The sequence below is a fragment of the Ctenopharyngodon idella genome, chromosome 5 (genome assembly GCF_019924925.1).
Source record: "Ctenopharyngodon idella isolate HZGC_01 chromosome 5, HZGC01, whole genome shotgun sequence".
Classification (NCBI taxonomy): Eukaryota; Metazoa; Chordata; class Actinopteri; order Cypriniformes; family Xenocyprididae; genus Ctenopharyngodon; species Ctenopharyngodon idella.
The window spans coordinates 2630122-2646654 of NC_067224.1; the positions used below are offsets into that span (position 1 = coordinate 2630122).

Here is a 16533-nt window from a genome sequence, read left to right on the forward strand (position 1 = left end):
ACAAATACTAATGGAGTTGACAAATACTGATGAAGCTGACAAATACTGACGAAGTTGACAAATACTGACGGAGTTGACAAATACTAATGGAGTTGACAAATATTGTCGGAGTTGACAAATACTGACGGAGTTGACAAATACTAATGGAGTTGACAAATATTGTCGGAGTTGACAAATACTTACGGAGTTGACAAATACTGACGGTGTTGACAAATACTGACAAAGGTCCAGCTGGGGCCAAATATACAGTATATGTAAACAGAATAATGAAACAACATTAGAAGAATTCCCCATATGCATAAAACCATATTAAATCCCATTATATAGACTTTTTGAGAGCACTTGTCAACCATCAGACATAAAACCTGATGGAGCTGATGTCTGACAGAATTGACAAAACTGAATATTTTTCCACCTTAACCATGTGTTGTACATTGGAGCAATTTTGTTTTCTTTCTCAGTTGTAGCTGCCTTAATAAACATCAAAAATGCCAAGATTTATCCCACAACTATTTACACAAACTATTACACCGGGATGACGGAGTTGACATGTTAAAGCTGTGACCGCAGAGACTTCAACACTGTTTGTATAAAATATAAAAAAATATAAAACTTACTGTGCAATCCACAATGAGCAGGAAAAAGTGCTCCTCAGAGTTGAAGATGACCATGAGATTGCCTGATTTATTCAGAATTATAAAAAAATCGATGGAAAATATCATTCAAGACTTACTTTTTGTATTGTTTGATATATTACAGGTCTCTGCCTTTCAATTTAAATGTATATTTTTGAATTTGTTGCATTTTTAAACACTTTGTTTGGCAATTTTACATTGTGACCTCATGATGAGGACAGGCTAAATTACGTGTTTTCCAAGTATAGAGCATGTATTTAAAATAATACTAACAAAACTATTTAAAAATAAAAGCAATGAATGTCCTGAATATCCAGATTTCCTTTAGATGTAACTTTTTAAGTATTATTATTTTGATAAGTTTATTTATTTTTAACATAAAGAGGGCTTTTGTGTGTAGGACATGTTTTGTCCCTTATCTCAAGAACCAGTGAAGGGTTTATAGTCATCAGACACCGTATCATACCTGACACTTTCCACTGAATGTGTTATAGTTCATATAAATCAATATAAAGAAACTTTTATTTCTGTTTGACTGGATGTATTTAGATGACTAATAAAATCACTTTAATCGATTGAAGACAAGTCCTTTTCACAACCCTACTGTTCTTCTTTATCTTATAGATTAATAAGTCTGTCATGTGTTGAAATATGAAAATACTTCAATAGAACAATATGATGTTTTACCATGAGATTCACTGTAAACTTCCTCCTCAGATCCTAAAACACCAACATCAGGATGAATAACTGAAACCAGCTAATGAAGGAAACAAACTTTCTGAATTAGGCAGGAGTCGGGCTGAGAAATAAACAGACTTTTGCATAAAAATATGTGTTTATTACATAATGCCATATTTTGTGTTCCCGCAGAACCTTCAGAACAGAGCTTGCATAGTGATTCATGGCTTGATGAGAAACGTCACTTCGTCCTCTTGACATGAGAAACACACGAACGACAGATCATCAGATATCAGAGAGTAAAATACTTTGATTTATATTACAGTAATCAGAAACTCTGCTTCACTTATCATTTGTACAGTTTGGAAACATACAGTACTAGATTCTCCAACCGTAAACTACAAACATATTAATTTTAAAAAGCAATAAAATGACAACAAATCTGAAGTAAACATCTGAAAACAAGCAATACAAAACAAATAACCTCACAGATAAAAAAAAAAATGACTGTAAAGTGAGACACATGCAAATAAAGGTCTTTGAGAGGCACAGTTTATAGTCAATGTGAGACACTTTTCTGCTGATGATTGCAGACTGGCACTCGTGTTGGGCGTCAGAGGTCAGCGCCGTGATGAGGCTCATTCAGGTTTTTCTCCTTCACCGTAGAGTTTCCGCAGACTGGAGTCCAACAGGTAATCAACAGACCTGATGACCGACATTAAAACACTGTGAATGAGAGACACTCACACGCTCGCACACACACCCACTGACACTCTCACACACTCTCTCACACACCCACCTGTCAATGGGTGTGATGATGAAGGGGATGGTGGAGAGGCCAATGGCGGTTGTCGTCCACTTGCGCACAGGAAGTGGCCAGCGGGTGGTTTTCCCCAGCAGGAAGAGAGACGCGGCACAGACGCGGTTGATGGTGAATCCAGGAATCGCGACTGAAGCCAGAGCCTGCCATACGAAGGTGTCGACCACGGCCACGCCCACACGCACCGCCTTCCCAGCATCCTCCCCGTGAGCCTTCAGACAAGATGAGGCATATGTATTTGTACAGCTCAAGGAGGGAAACAAAGATGAATGAATCCTAATCTGAGACTCACCGCCGCTGCTTTCTTGCCTTTATCCAGCGCGTCCGCAGACACGTATGCAGTAGCCACGGCGTAACTGGCCCACACTGCGCTGACAGGCACCAGCGCGCGGAACGCCTCGCCCACCTCGTTAGCGTAGCCTGTGGACACACACACACAAGACTCGACGCATGAACAAACACGACTGCTGGATTCACAATTTGAAGAATCATGAGGATGACACTCGCTCTCGAAAACCAACATTTACAGCTGGGTCATTCCGTGTCAACTCAACCAGAGATCCCTGCCTGAAATTTTTGATTTTGTCAATATTTTTTCTGAAAGACAAACATAAATAGTGATGAAAGCCAAAATATTAAATGTCACAGATGTATATTTACAGAGTAATCCACTGTTTTGTAGAGGGGGGCAAAATGAACATTTTCGCCTGAGATTTGGAGCCAAATTAGAGTGGTGTAAAAAAGACTTTATAAAGATGGCAGCATCATTATTTTATTTTTACACAGAGATTGGTCGGTCTGTTAGTAAAATATGTTGACTTTAGCAATCTTTGTTTCATTATATGTCAACAGTGACCGTTCAAAAATGGCAAAAAGCACTTCTTGTGTTTTTTGCCTTAAGTTCGCATGCCTGTAACTCAAGAAGTATTAAAGATATCTTAATATCCTTTTAGATTCTGGTTCATAACAAACTTTCCTTTTGGTATCTTCATTTTAAAGGCCCTCGATGGTTCAATCCCAGAGATATGGAGATCTTAATGTGGTTCCATGATTAAATTGTAAATTGTACACATTTTCAGTGGTCAAAAACCAAATGTGTGTCACTTTGCATACAGCTGATACTTCTTTTATTTTAAAGAGGAAAATCTGAAGAACAAATAATGTTTAAACTAGAAATGTATCTCGTGTTTTTCTATCAACACAATTGCATAAAATATACCTGAGTGCCATAAATATTGCTTTTCCAAAGTTGTCATGCCCATAAATCTAAAAGTATTCAAGATATCTTAATATCCTTATAGATTCTCATTCTTAATAAACGTTTCTTTTGGAATCTTAATTTTTAAGGCTCTATATGGTTCAATCTCATAGATATAGGGATGTCAATGCGGTAACATATAGTTGCGATACTTCGTATTTGAACTCTTGGTAGCTTCAAAAGCTGTTAAAATGAACAAAATCCCATCTTCCAAATATCCCTAAAACTGATTCAAATATAGATTCATATTAATATACTTTTGAGAGCAAGTTAATGTGCCTCAACTTAACCTGAACCATTTTTTGTTACTCAGAGAGTTATGTTTTATGCAATTCTTTTGATAGAGGGAAACAAGGTACATTTCTAGTTTCAACATTATTTGTTCTTCAGACATTCCTCTTTAAACTCATTAAGTATCAGCTGTGTGCAAAGTGAACCACATTTGGTTTTCGATCACTGAAAATGGGTAAAATTCAACAATTTGAACATGGAGCTGCTTTGAGATCCTCATATCTATGGGACTGAACTATATAGGGCTGAAAATGAAGATTTCAAAAGAAAAGTTTAATAAGAATGAGAATCTAGAAGGATATTAAGATATCTTGAAGACTTTTAGAGTTACAGGCATGACAACTTTAGAAAAGGAATATTTATGGCACTCAGGTGTGTTCTATGCAATTGAGATGATGAAAAAAACAAGATACATTTCTAGTTTTAACATTATTTGTTCTTCAGATATTCCTCTTTTTAAAAGAAAAAAGTATCAGCTGTATACAAAGTGACCCACGTTTGGTTTTTGACCACTGAAAATGTGTACAATTGAACAATTTACTCATGGAGCCGCATTAAGATCTCCATATCTCTGGGATTGAACCATCGAGGGCCTTTAAAATGAAGATACCAAAAGGAAAGTTTGTTATGAACCAGAATCTAAAAGGATATTAAGATATCTTTAATACTTCTTGAGTCACAGGCATTCAAACTTGAGGCAAAAAACACAGGAAGTGCTTTTTCACATTTTTTGAACTGTCACTGTTGGCGTATAATAAAACAAAGATTGATAAAGTCAACAGATTTTTACTAATAGACCTACCAATCTCTGTGTAAGAATAAAATAATCTTTATAAAGTCATTTTTACACCCCTCTAAATTGGCTCCAAATCTCAGGTGAAAATGGTCATTTTGACCCCCTCTACAAAACAGTGGATTACTCAGTAATATACATCTGTGACATTTAATATTTTGGCTTTCATCACTATTTATGTTTGTCTTTCTACAGAAAAAATTAACAAAATCAAACATTTCAGCTGGGGTAGTTTCTGAAATTCGGTTGATTTGACACAGAGTGACCCAGCTTCATGATGATGTTACTTGTGACCAGAATTTCTTTCTGTCATTTCCAATTGTCAAATTATATAAAAAGTGTGAAAATATTAAATTGTGTGTATTTAGGATAAATGCAGCTTACAGGCATAAAATGAAATTAGCTGTAGAAATACAAAGGACTCAGAACAGAAGTTCAATGTTAATATACACACAATAAATAATTTGAGATATGATGGAAATGACACTCATAATAACATTCATTATATCCATAATAATCATTCTAATAAAAAAATAGAAATGACAGAATTGTCCTGTTGTCAAAACTAGTGACGAAGTCAACAAGACTTGATTCTCTAACTTTTTACAGGACCAAAAGTAACATGAATATGACTTTGGTAAATCATAACTATGACGTTAAAATTATGACAAAAACGTCTCATTTTAATCTCATAATTATGACTTTGCATGTCATGTGGCAGAAATGGCCTACCATGGAGTTCAGCTGTTCGAAAACAACAATAAATCAATAACACTTCATTCAATGCTTGTATTATGACCATCAATAAGCTGTAATGATGCAGGATCAATGACGTTCATGTTTCTCAGCTGGTCTGAATAACTCAAATTAAATCATCAGAGACCTGACCAGACTAACCTGAGCTGGCTAACTCACAAACAGGTAACTATCTTCTGGAGGTCACACGAGTGTCTTTGACTCACCTAGAAATCTCACCCATGTGTCTCGATAAATATCCACTTCCTCGCTTTGTTTCTCGGGCGTGTGCTCCATACTGACCCGTGTGTGTGTGATATCTGAGGTAAAACTCAATCAGATCAGATCAGAACAGAACAGATCAGAACAGCAGCTTGAATGTTGATATCTGGTGTTCACATGCAGTCAGACGCGCCATACTGTACTTGAGCTGAGGGACCGTCTGCAAATGACACTCTCTTTACATACTTCACATTATTAATTCATCGGATGTTTCCTTTGTGCTTCAGTCAAAACCTAAAACCAAAAGATTACTTACTATTTACATTAATCACATGAGGGTTTGAATCCAGCAATGAGGAGTGAGCACTAAACACTTGATGATAATCTGTCCGTTTCACTGATTGAACATAAAGTCTTGTATTTTAAAGTGTGTAGTTTGATCATGTGGAAAACATTTCCTTTCCTCGTTAAGATGACTGTTTTAGATGGATAATGTATGTTATTCGTATTTAAACATGACATTAATGTGGTTTAAAATAAATGTTCGCTGTTAGTGTCCGTTTCCTCGTGACTTTTATCAGTGTAATTTTACGATAGTCCTTAAACCAGCTCTTACGTAATATATTACGGAAGTGAGGCGACTCTACAATAATAATAATAATAATAATAATTAATTAATAATAATGATTAATAATAATACAAACACATTAGTGATGCCTTACTGAACTATAGATTAGGTTAAAACATTACTCTTAATTTTTCATTTTTCTAAAGTATGAGGCGTGCGCATTAAATAAAAACGAGCAAATGCCTTGGACTAGATCGGTTATTAAATGTAGAGAGTAACTATTTACTTTAAAAGTTACGTTGCAAACGTACGGCAAATTATTATCATAAATTATTATTTGGCAAATTATTATCATAAATCTTCGGTCCCGTTTGCTGATGTGTAGGAGGGCTGGTGTATGATTGACAGGCGAGGGAGCGAATCGGTAGGCGTCGTGTAACAGCTGCAGCCAATCGGGTGACAGTATTGACTGACAGTAGGAATCTATGGCTGCGAGCGTGAATTCACCGGACGCGTTTGAATATCGTTGAATTTAAACAATGATTTCTGGATCATCGCTGATCATTTTATTTGCAGCTTTCTGCTTTGGTTTATGTGATGACGGCCATGAAATGGAAGAGTTTTTAAAGAGAGAGTATTCACTGTCAAAGCCTTACCAGGGTAAGAGATAAACGCATCAGTTGATTTTTCACGCGATCTCTGACTCTCGCTTTTAGCTCTCATAATAGTAATAATAATGCGAATGATCAGTATATCACATTTATTATCAGTCTGACACAGGAATGAAAGCAGTTTGTGTGTGTTTACATGTCTTTAGCTGCTGTATGAGTTATTTCACTTGTTGTATTGTGTGTTTGATCAAGGGCGTGATTTGCTTTGAAAATTGGGCGGTTTATCAGAGTTGGTTCGTTCATTTGATTTATTTACTTTTTGCAAAATGTTTTTATCACACACATGCAAAGTTGTTTAATGCCCTTAAATAATAATAATATATATATATAATTTCTTTTTTGCACAGGATACACAGATATATTATTTAATCTGGAACCTTTTCAGTTTGAAAAAACTTCGCTTAACATGTTTTTCTGTTAAAAATGCTAATTTTCTTCTTTTAACAGATATTGTTTTCATTTCATCAAGATCTTAATGATTTATGTAATCTTTTTGGATATCAGTTTTTTTCTGAAATCACTCATCATTAGAACAGAACACATTTTACACATAGAGAAAACTATAATTCATGAAGGTCCAGACTTTAAACTGTGTATTAACCTCATAGAAATGTTCATAGTTCTTGTAATTGTGGCATTTGTTAAAGCTGTAACTACAGGTAAGACCACTGATGGCTCCTCATGCTTACAGGCCAATGTAAATTATGTAATTAAAACAATCTATAGTGCTTTCTATGAAGAATAGCAGCCTATAAACTACATGTTACTACAATAAAATGCGATGAATTCTTGCAAGGCTGGTCATAATTAAAAAGCCTGCTGATTTACGATGTTGTGTGTCAGCGTGCCATCTCTTTTCTTCATCAGTCTTTAACTTAAACAGTCCCACAGAGTTTAGCTCCAACTAGTCTCCCAACGGACCGTTGACTGAACGTCTGATGCATAAGGCACACAAAATGGGAAACACTTCAAGACTTTTAAGTCGTCATCTGATTGGTTGAATTCTCCAGGATTTTCAGGAGACTTGTGTCATGTTTATTTCACTTTAAAATGACAATTACCCCAAGATTTACTCACCCTCAAGCCATCCTAGGTGTATATGACTTTCTTCTTTCAGATGAATGAACACAATCGGAGTTATATTAATAAATATCCTGAAGCATCCGAGCTTTATAATGGCAGTGAACGGGACCAACGGGTATAAAGCTCAAGAAAGTGCATCCATCCAAAGCAAAATGTATTCCACACGGCTCCGGGGTGTTAATAAAGGCCTTCTGAAGAAAGTGTAACTGACGTCACGCCAGTTGAGCTTTTTTCTTAAGGTGATTACGGAAGGTGTAAGACGTAGCGTAAGCGTTTTGAACTGCGAGAGGCGTTACACTTTCTTTGTAAGTTGAATACGGAAGGCGGTCTGGCGAAAGCTAGATATTTTACTTCATAACTTGTTAAATATGGATTTTTTTCTTACACAAATGCATCGCTGTGCTTCAGAAGGCCTTTATTAACCCCCCGGAGCCGTGTGGAGTACATGTTTATGATGGATGGAAGCACTTTCTTCAGCTCATACTCATTGGTCCCGTTCACTGCCATTATAAAACTTGGATGCGTCAGGATATTTATTAACGTAACTCCGATTGTGTTCATCTGAAAGAAGAAAGTCATATACACCTAGGATGGCTTGAGTAAAGCTTGGGGTAACTTTCATTTTAAAGTGAACTAATCCTTTAACTGTACACCTGGAAACAAAGCTGTTGTGATGCCAAACCCCCTCATGGAAAAAGGAAAGCAGTGGTGTTTACAACTGTGACAATGAGCGCTTATTAGGATCAACTAAATGCAGGATTTTCAAAAGCTTGTGAAGATCATGGCGCCATTGTAGCTGTAAACTTGCACAATGCTCTTGAATGAATAATTTATTAGATGCACGCTGATCTGTTATCGCAGGGACATCGACAGTTGTGTTTGCAGGTGTTGTGTGTTTGATCGTGTGTGTGTGTGTGTTTGCAGGTGTGGGCGTCTCGGGTTCGTCTCACTGGGAACTGATGGGAGACGCTCTGGTCACCACAGATCATGTGCGTCTCACTCCAGACCAGCAGAGCAAACAGGGAGCCATATGGAGCCGAATAGTGAGTGCACTTCATGACTAATGATCCCTCACTAGTGCCTGTCAGTCTTAAAGTGACATTCTACAATTTAACACATTTTTTTAAAAGTTTAAAAAATTAAATTTTTAATGCCCTATTAAATAAGTTAAATTTTTTCTTAAATTAATTTTTATCATTGGATACTGTGATTCAGTCTGCATTTTCATAGGGCCCTTACATTGTTCAAAAACCTGTTAAACTAACCTTCAAATGTGTTTAGTTGATGGGAATGTGAATATTATATATCAACAAAAGCTAATCAGTAATGACTATGACTAAACACTGTCTGTGTATATCTGTGTGTGTGTGTGTGTGTGTGTGTGTGTGTGTGTGTGTGAAGCCATGTCATCTGAGGGATTGGGAACTACAGGTTCATTTTAAGATTCACGGTCAAGGAAGGAAGAATCTGAACGGTGACGGTCTGGCCGTGTGGTACACAAAGGAGCGCATGCAGAAAGGTCAGATTTCGGCCGAATCTAGTTCAGTGATTCGAGTTACATTTCTCCACTGCATTAGTAACTCATATTCAGAACCAAGCAGTTGTGTAACAAACAGGTCATCGTCATAAACAAACACTGCCAGACTGATCAGGGTTTATTTGGTAATGATCGTCTCTCACTGATTGCAGGTCCGGTGTTTGGAAACAGGGATTTCTTCACTGGACTCGGTGTGTTTGTGGACACATACCCCAATGAGGAGAAACTTCTGGAGGTACAGGAATAAAAGTCTGTCTTATCAATGATGTTACAGTATATATCTGTGTGCAGTACTGAGAACAATCCTTCACAAACACATCTGTTGAAGGACGTTGATTTATATCATGTGCCAGGAAGAAATATCAGATTACATTTACAAGGATCAATTTTCATTGATTGTAATAATCCAGTGAGATTTATGTAGTCGACAGCACAGAGATTCGATCTCACCGTAATCAGAAAAACTGAAACTAAATTCTAAATTGATAGAAGAAGATGCTTGATGCTTTTTTTAAAAGTGCTTTTGATTATGATTTCACTTTTTTAACTTTAGTTAGTGTGTAATGTTGCTGTTTGAGCATAAACAACGTCTGCAAAGTTACGATGCTCAAAGTTCAATGCAAAGGGATTTTTTTGTGATGGTGACATCACAAACCCTAAAATTTACATAAACCCCGCCCCCGAGAACACGCAACAGAGGGGGTGAGGCCATGTTTGGGCGCTTTAGAGAAGAGGAAGAGTTGTTGTAGTAGAGTGTTGTTGTCATGCCGTCATTTTACGCCGGACTGCTTCACAAACGAGGGTCAATTCAATGCTGGATTTGCACAAAAGATTAACATGACGGCACATGCTAGTCGATGAATTGAATCAACTCCACAGCAACTACATAAATTTATCCACTAACCATTCAGAAACGTCCAGTTTCATTCTAAAAGTTGTAACTTCTTCCTGAGTCTCTCCATCAGTGTCGACTCCGGTTTGAACAATGTAAGGCTGAACACCGTTACTGACAATCCTCATTTTGGCTGCGTGAGATTCTCCAGCTTTGTTGTTGTTAAGCAACCGAAGCGTGAGCTGTTAAAGCTCCGCCCTCTTCTGGAAAGGGGGCCGGGAGCAGCAGCTCATTTGCATTTAAAGGGACACACACAAAAAAGGCGTGTTTTTGCTCACACCCAAATAGGGGGAAATTTGACAAGCTATAATAAATGATCTGTGGGGTATTTTGAGCTGAAACTTCACAGACACATTCTGGGGACACCAGAGACTTATATTACATCTTGTGAAAAGGGGCATAATAGGTCCCCTTTAAAATAAAAGAGACAGATAAACACTGAGACAAAGAAGAAAGTCACACAGGTTTGGAACAACATGATCAAGTAAATGAGAACAGAATTGTCATTTTTGCACGTGAGATCCCTTTAATAGATTTTAACTGATAAAAACAATCATTTTTGAAAACTTTACAGCATAAAGCACTATCAGCAGACTGTAGTTTGCTGGGCTTTGTTCCTGCAGTTCTTCCACTTCCACTTTCCAATAATACCACTTAAAGTTGACCATAGTATATCTAGCAGGGATGAAATTTATTGAGAATGTGCCATTATATCACAGTACCACGCTTGAATTCACTGAGCTCTTTACGGTGCTTGATTTTATACACATGTGGCAATGGGTCTGATTGAAACACCTGAATTCAATGATTAAAGGGTTAGTTCATCCCAAAATGAAAATTCTGTCATTAATTACTCACCCTCATGTTGTTACAAACTCGTTAGACTTTCGTTCATCTTCAGAACACAACTGAAGATCTATTTGATGAAATCTGAGAGATTTCTGTCCCTCCATTGACTGCCTTCGCAACTACCACTTTGATGCTTCAAAAAGATCATAAAGAGATCGGAAAACTAATCCATATGAATCAAGCAGTTTAATCCAAATTTTCTGAAGAGACTCGATCACTTTATATGATGAACAGATTTAATTAAAGGCTTTACGCACATGTAAACATTGATTAGAGAACATAAGCAGAAGCTCAACCGAACTTGAATGACACGCAAAAACAAACCTCTTGCAGAAGCTCAAACGTGCTGTGTAACCAGTGAAGTTCATTCTTGTGTTACGCAGCACTTTTGAGCTTCCGGTAGAGGTTTGATCTTGTGCATTATTCAGGTTTGGTTGATCTTCTACTCATGTTCTCTAAAGAAAACATTTCATTTTTGTGCATTCATGATATATATAAAAGTTTTAGCATTCATCCGAAAAACTTTGTGTTTGTTCACAAAGAGCTTTTGACTGGTTCATCTCTTATGATTGTGCTAATGTAGTTTACGAACAGTGAACAAAAACACTTTCGCATATAATATTTTTGTTTGATGTTTACAGCTGTTTGGGGATTATTTTATGGCACCAAAATCTCTTTTTTACTTTACAGTAGGTTACCAAAAGGCTAAATATGTAGCCTAATGTCTACTTATAATTTATTACTTTAACAGTTAAACTAATCAAGAGCAAAATAAAAAATATGTGCGTGTATGTACATTACATTTAAGAGGTGTGTTATGATACATTTGTGCATATAGTGTATGTTTTATAAGTGAACGCTCACAGTGTTTGTGTTTGTCTGTTTTTAGGCTCAGAGGAAGCGATACACGCCACGCACTCAGGTAACCAACCGTTCGCTAGTCAAGCACATCGCTGGGTCAGTGCTGACAGGTTGTGGATCATGTGTTGGTTCTGTACAGCGTCTGGTGACTGTCGTCTCTTGTCGTTGTCGCTAGCGGATCTTCCCGTACGTGTTGGCCATGGTGGGTAACGGCACCATCAGCTACGATCACGATCGGGACGGGCGACCCACAGAACTGGGCGGCTGCAACGCCATGGTGCGCAACCTGAAACACGACAGCTTCATCTTCATCAGATACGTGCGCCGCAGGCTCACGGTGAGACACAGACTCTCCTTCTTGATGAATGTGTCTCAATCACACACACAGAGAGTTGACCTGTCTGTCTGTCTGTGTGCAGATCATGCTGGATATCGACGGACAGCACGAGTGGAGAGACTGTCTGGACGTTCCCGGCGTTCGTCTGCCGCAGGGCTTCTACTTTGGAGCGTCAGCCGTCACTGGAGATCTGTCAGGTGAGACACGCGTGTGCGAGCGCTGCACCTTCACACGGAGCTCGTGCTCAGATTCTTTCTGTGTGTGTGTTTCAGATAATCATGACCTGATCTCCATGAAGCTCTACCAGCTGACCGTCCTGCGCAGCAAACAGGAGGATGAGGAGCAGGAGGAGATCCTGGTTCCCAGTGTGGACAACATGGACTTGCTGAGACGTGAGTACGAGCTGATGATCAGCTGACGTGTGACAGCATGTGTAGGGCTGGACATTGGCACACGTCACCATTCCGTTCAATTGAAAGGCTTGTGATTGGATTCAGTTCCAGTCTCGATTTGATTAGATATCGATTAATTTGGATCTATATCAGGTATAGTACATGTCCATTTTTCTCAAAAGTCGAGTTTCCACCGCAGGAACTTCCCCAGGAGCTAGGGACTTTGGGGTGGTACTCTGTGTGTTTTGACCGCAGGAACCAGGGGGTGGGACTTGGGCACCAAACATGCTGATTGGTTGAGTTACGCAGCATTTTGGTTGGTTGGCTCCACGCAACATTTCAACCACCATTTTTAAAAGTCTGTTGCGGTGCATGCAGTAAGATTTGTTTGCTATTCGAATCAACAATGGAGTTTAAAAATACGACTGATGGACTGACGACGAGGTTCAGGCTTTATTAAGCTTATATGTGGAGGACGAAATCCAGCGGGAACTGGAAAGTCGCACACAGTCTTATATCACCGGACTAATCGTCACGGTACTTTAGACCGCGATGGAAACGCAGACAGCAACAGGTCTGGGGGAAAAATTGTCCTGGGACAAATTTTTCCAGGTAATTTCAGTGGAAACGAGGCTAAAGTAAAAATCTTTCTGTACTAAAGCTGAAAGGTAAATGTGACGTCACGTAACATTGTTCTCAAGCTGTTTTAGGCTACGTTCCGAGCCTTAATGCTCAATTCCGATTTTTGCTCAGATCTGATTTTTTGTGTGTAGCTGTTCACATTGTTGTTTTAAATGTGGCCAAGATCAGATTTCCAGTGTGAACAGATCATGGTTCTGAACTGACCTGCATGCGCAAAAGAACGATACAAATGAGATTGCTTCTCAAAACTAGTCCAAAGCTAGCCCAATCGCGTTCCGTGGGGTATACCGGTAAAAATCGTGTTCTATCACGTTAGTGCGGTCGCTTCAACCTACGGAGTTGCAAAACAACAGTGAAAAAGTAACCCAGTTCTGCGGGAAAATCACAGACTTGGCAACACTCACAGCACGCTGTCATACGGAAGTAAACACGGAGGGCATTAAAGTAAGCGATTACGCATTCATTTATAGTGTGATCTGCTGCGGAAGCCAGCAAAATTATGCACAGGCAATATGAAAAATAAAGTGACAAAAAAGTGCAGAGTTTTAAAACTTTTTATGATATGAGCCCTCATGTTTTACTTTTATTATAGAGCTGTTGAGTTTTGACACATCACTGTCCTTCTACTGACTACCTTTCACAGCTGTCTTGATAATGTTGGGTATGTAAAATCTTTGAGTAGACTCCCATGAGCACGGAATTACGATATGATTGTTCACACTGCGGTCGCATTACAAAACATCTGACCTGTATCGGATTTAGGACCACATATGGAAGTGGCACAAATCAGAATTAAAAAAAGATCAGATTCCATGTGGTTTGTGCTGTTCACACTGTCATGGGGAAAACAGATACGAGTCACATGTGGGCAAAAAAATCAGATTTGGGCCACATTTACCTGCAGTGTGAACGTAGCCTTATTGACGTCTCTAACACTGATTGATTGATTACATGAGACGTGATTTATTTCAGTAAGTTGTTCTGTGTCTTTCAACATTCCTTCTGATGTTCATTCATGTTTATTTGGTGCTGTAACTAGTAGTAAAGAGGAAGAGATGATCAGTTCACGAGGCACAAAAACATTTATTGACTGAATTTAGTGCTAAAACTGACAGAATTTCATTTTCAAAGGACAAATATTATTGTGATTAATGGATGGCAGGAGCTACAAATAATGTTTGGTGAAGCTTTGTTCACGCATCAACTGAAAACAGCTCAGACTAAAAGATCTTGAGATTTAAGAAGTAATATTGATTCATCAAAATGAGATCTCGTGTGTGTGTGTGTGTGTGTGTGTGTGTGTGTTGATGTGTCTCTCAGCGTACACAGACGTGGAGGGCATGAGCAGCATCAGCATCTTCTTCTGCGTCCTCTTCTCCATGCTGGGTGTGTTTCTGCTGGCGGTGGTCGGACTCGTGCTGTACGGACACTGGAGCGAGAGTCGCCGCAAACGCTTCTACTGACACACTTCCTGTCTGAATGTGAATAACGTGAAGTGCTGGAGCAGCGAGCGTGTGAACGGGACGCTTTGAACTCTCGATCTGTCGTCCAGATTCAGCGCAGCAGCTGATGATGATGAAGACCGTACAGCGTCAGGTGTCTCACGAGTCTCAGATGTGAATGTCTTTCTCAACCACCTCTGCTTCTGTATTGCTGCACAGCCAGTGCTGTATTTATATGTTTTATATTATTAATTTATTTATTGTACAGAATGTCTAACATCTTGTCATCTGTCTAGATTCAAATGGGAAATCTGAAGAGCCCATGGGATCAGAATTAAAGTTTTGTTGTCCATCTTATCCAGTGTTATCTGTACGCCACTGTTGAAACACTTACGTTGAATCATGTCCGTCGCTGTCGGCTGCTGAAGCACAAAGATCTCGTGCTGTTATAGACTCATTCAAAGACGTGACTAACTACTATACCGCAATAGTACAGTGCAGAATTGCAGAAACTAACCAGCTCGTCTAAAAGAGGTTTTTTTTTTTTTTTTTTTCTTTCTTGTTTTAATCATAAACCCACTTAATTTAGATCATTTTTCAGAAAATAAGACTTATTATTATCTTCAGTCATTTTGCCTCTCCAGTATCTGGATTTAAGAATGTTTAGATATTTGTACTGGAAAACAAGACACAAACACTGAGGAAAAGCATAATTTTTTGCAGTTATATTCAGTGCTGGGTAGTAACGGATTACATGTAATCTGGATCACGTAGTCAGATTCCAAAAATTAAGTACTTGTAATTCGATTATATTACATTTTAAAATACTCGTAATCAGACTACAGTTACTTTTCTCTTGATTACATGTTATTCTTACAATGGCAGTAAATTACTCCTAATTCATTGCTTCTATTTCTTTATATTTTCAATTTTCCTTTCTCAAAAAGTCTAATGCTTATATACATTCAGAAGATTTTCCAGGGTTGTGGAATTGCACACACAGCACGTGATCACTAGACTTACAGAAATCATTTCACTAAGTGTTTTCTCAATATTGCATATCTAATCAGCTCCTGAAAAACACAATTATTATTTGAAATATCACTCAGTGAGTCATTTAACCATGTTTTACTGTCTCTGGAAGGCTTTTGTCTTTCAAACACATTAAAATGTACAAATTCGCATAATTTCATATTTACATGCAATGCAAAGTTGGGATTCCCCAACTTTTTTTGTCAGCTGAAAAACTTTGCCCTAATGTATTTACTTAAAGTAAGCCCTTAGATTTTAAGTTTAAGTTAAGCTGCTACGGGTAAAAACTAGAAGAATAACAAAGTACAAACCAGTGCTTATAATTATGATCAATTAAAGGACAACAAATATGCATACATTTTTATTCAGCTAAAATAACTGGAGGTGGATGGAACTGGGAGCCTCGCACATTCAAGGTAAAAATTGACCATTTCTGCCCTCTTAAATTGATTTCTAGGGCATTTTTTGGCCTTTATAAACATTTCCCCAAATCTTATTAAATGCATCATTTTTAAATGCATCAATTCTTAGATTAAAAAAAATCAGAAATATAGCTGCAAGCAACAATTAAGGGGCCAAGCACAACAGAAGCAAACAAGAAAGCTAGCAGCAGACCAACAATGTCATAATGGACTAGCAACTGAGACAAAGACACTGCATGACAATTTTGAAGTTAATCAGACCAACAGTACTGTAGTTAGAACCAATTTCATGTTTTGTTCAATTATAGTGCCACTAAGTGGCGCAGACCCACCGCTTTTTTTGTCCTCAGAGTGCCCATATACATAAGCATGT

At 38.0% G+C, this 16533-nt stretch overlaps 2 protein-coding genes across 3 annotated transcripts; one reads left to right on the forward strand and one right to left on the reverse strand.

Annotated features, from left to right (window-relative positions):
• Positions 1 to 1451: 1451 nt before the first annotated feature.
• On the reverse strand, positions 1452 to 5652 carry mtfp1 (mitochondrial fission process 1). Its single transcript, XM_051895161.1, has 4 exons — positions 5438 to 5652; positions 2426 to 2553; positions 2113 to 2345; positions 1452 to 2018 (listed from the first exon to the last, which is right to left on the reverse strand). Exons 1-4 carry the CDS (start codon positions 5505 to 5507, stop codon positions 1952 to 1954), a joined length of 498 nt encoding a protein of 165 aa, XP_051751121.1. The 5' UTR covers positions 5508 to 5652; the 3' UTR covers positions 1452 to 1951.
• Positions 5373 to 15063, forward strand: lman2la (lectin, mannose-binding 2-like a). Of its 2 annotated transcripts, none has more exons than XM_051895157.1 (9): positions 5373 to 5396; positions 8679 to 8797; positions 9156 to 9273; positions 9444 to 9526; positions 11922 to 11954; positions 12069 to 12230; positions 12313 to 12427; positions 12503 to 12622; positions 14585 to 15063. In XM_051895157.1, the coding sequence occupies exons 2-9, from the start codon at positions 8714 to 8716 to the stop codon at positions 14725 to 14727; spliced, it is 858 nt and encodes a 285-aa protein (XP_051751117.1). In that variant the 5' UTR covers positions 5373 to 5396; positions 8679 to 8713; the 3' UTR covers positions 14728 to 15063. The 2 variants fall into 2 exon arrangements, with proteins under 2 accessions (XP_051751117.1, XP_051751116.1); XM_051895156.1 differs by lacking the exon at positions 5373 to 5396 and adding an exon at positions 6446 to 6660.
• Positions 15064 to 16533: the final 1470 nt, after the last annotated feature.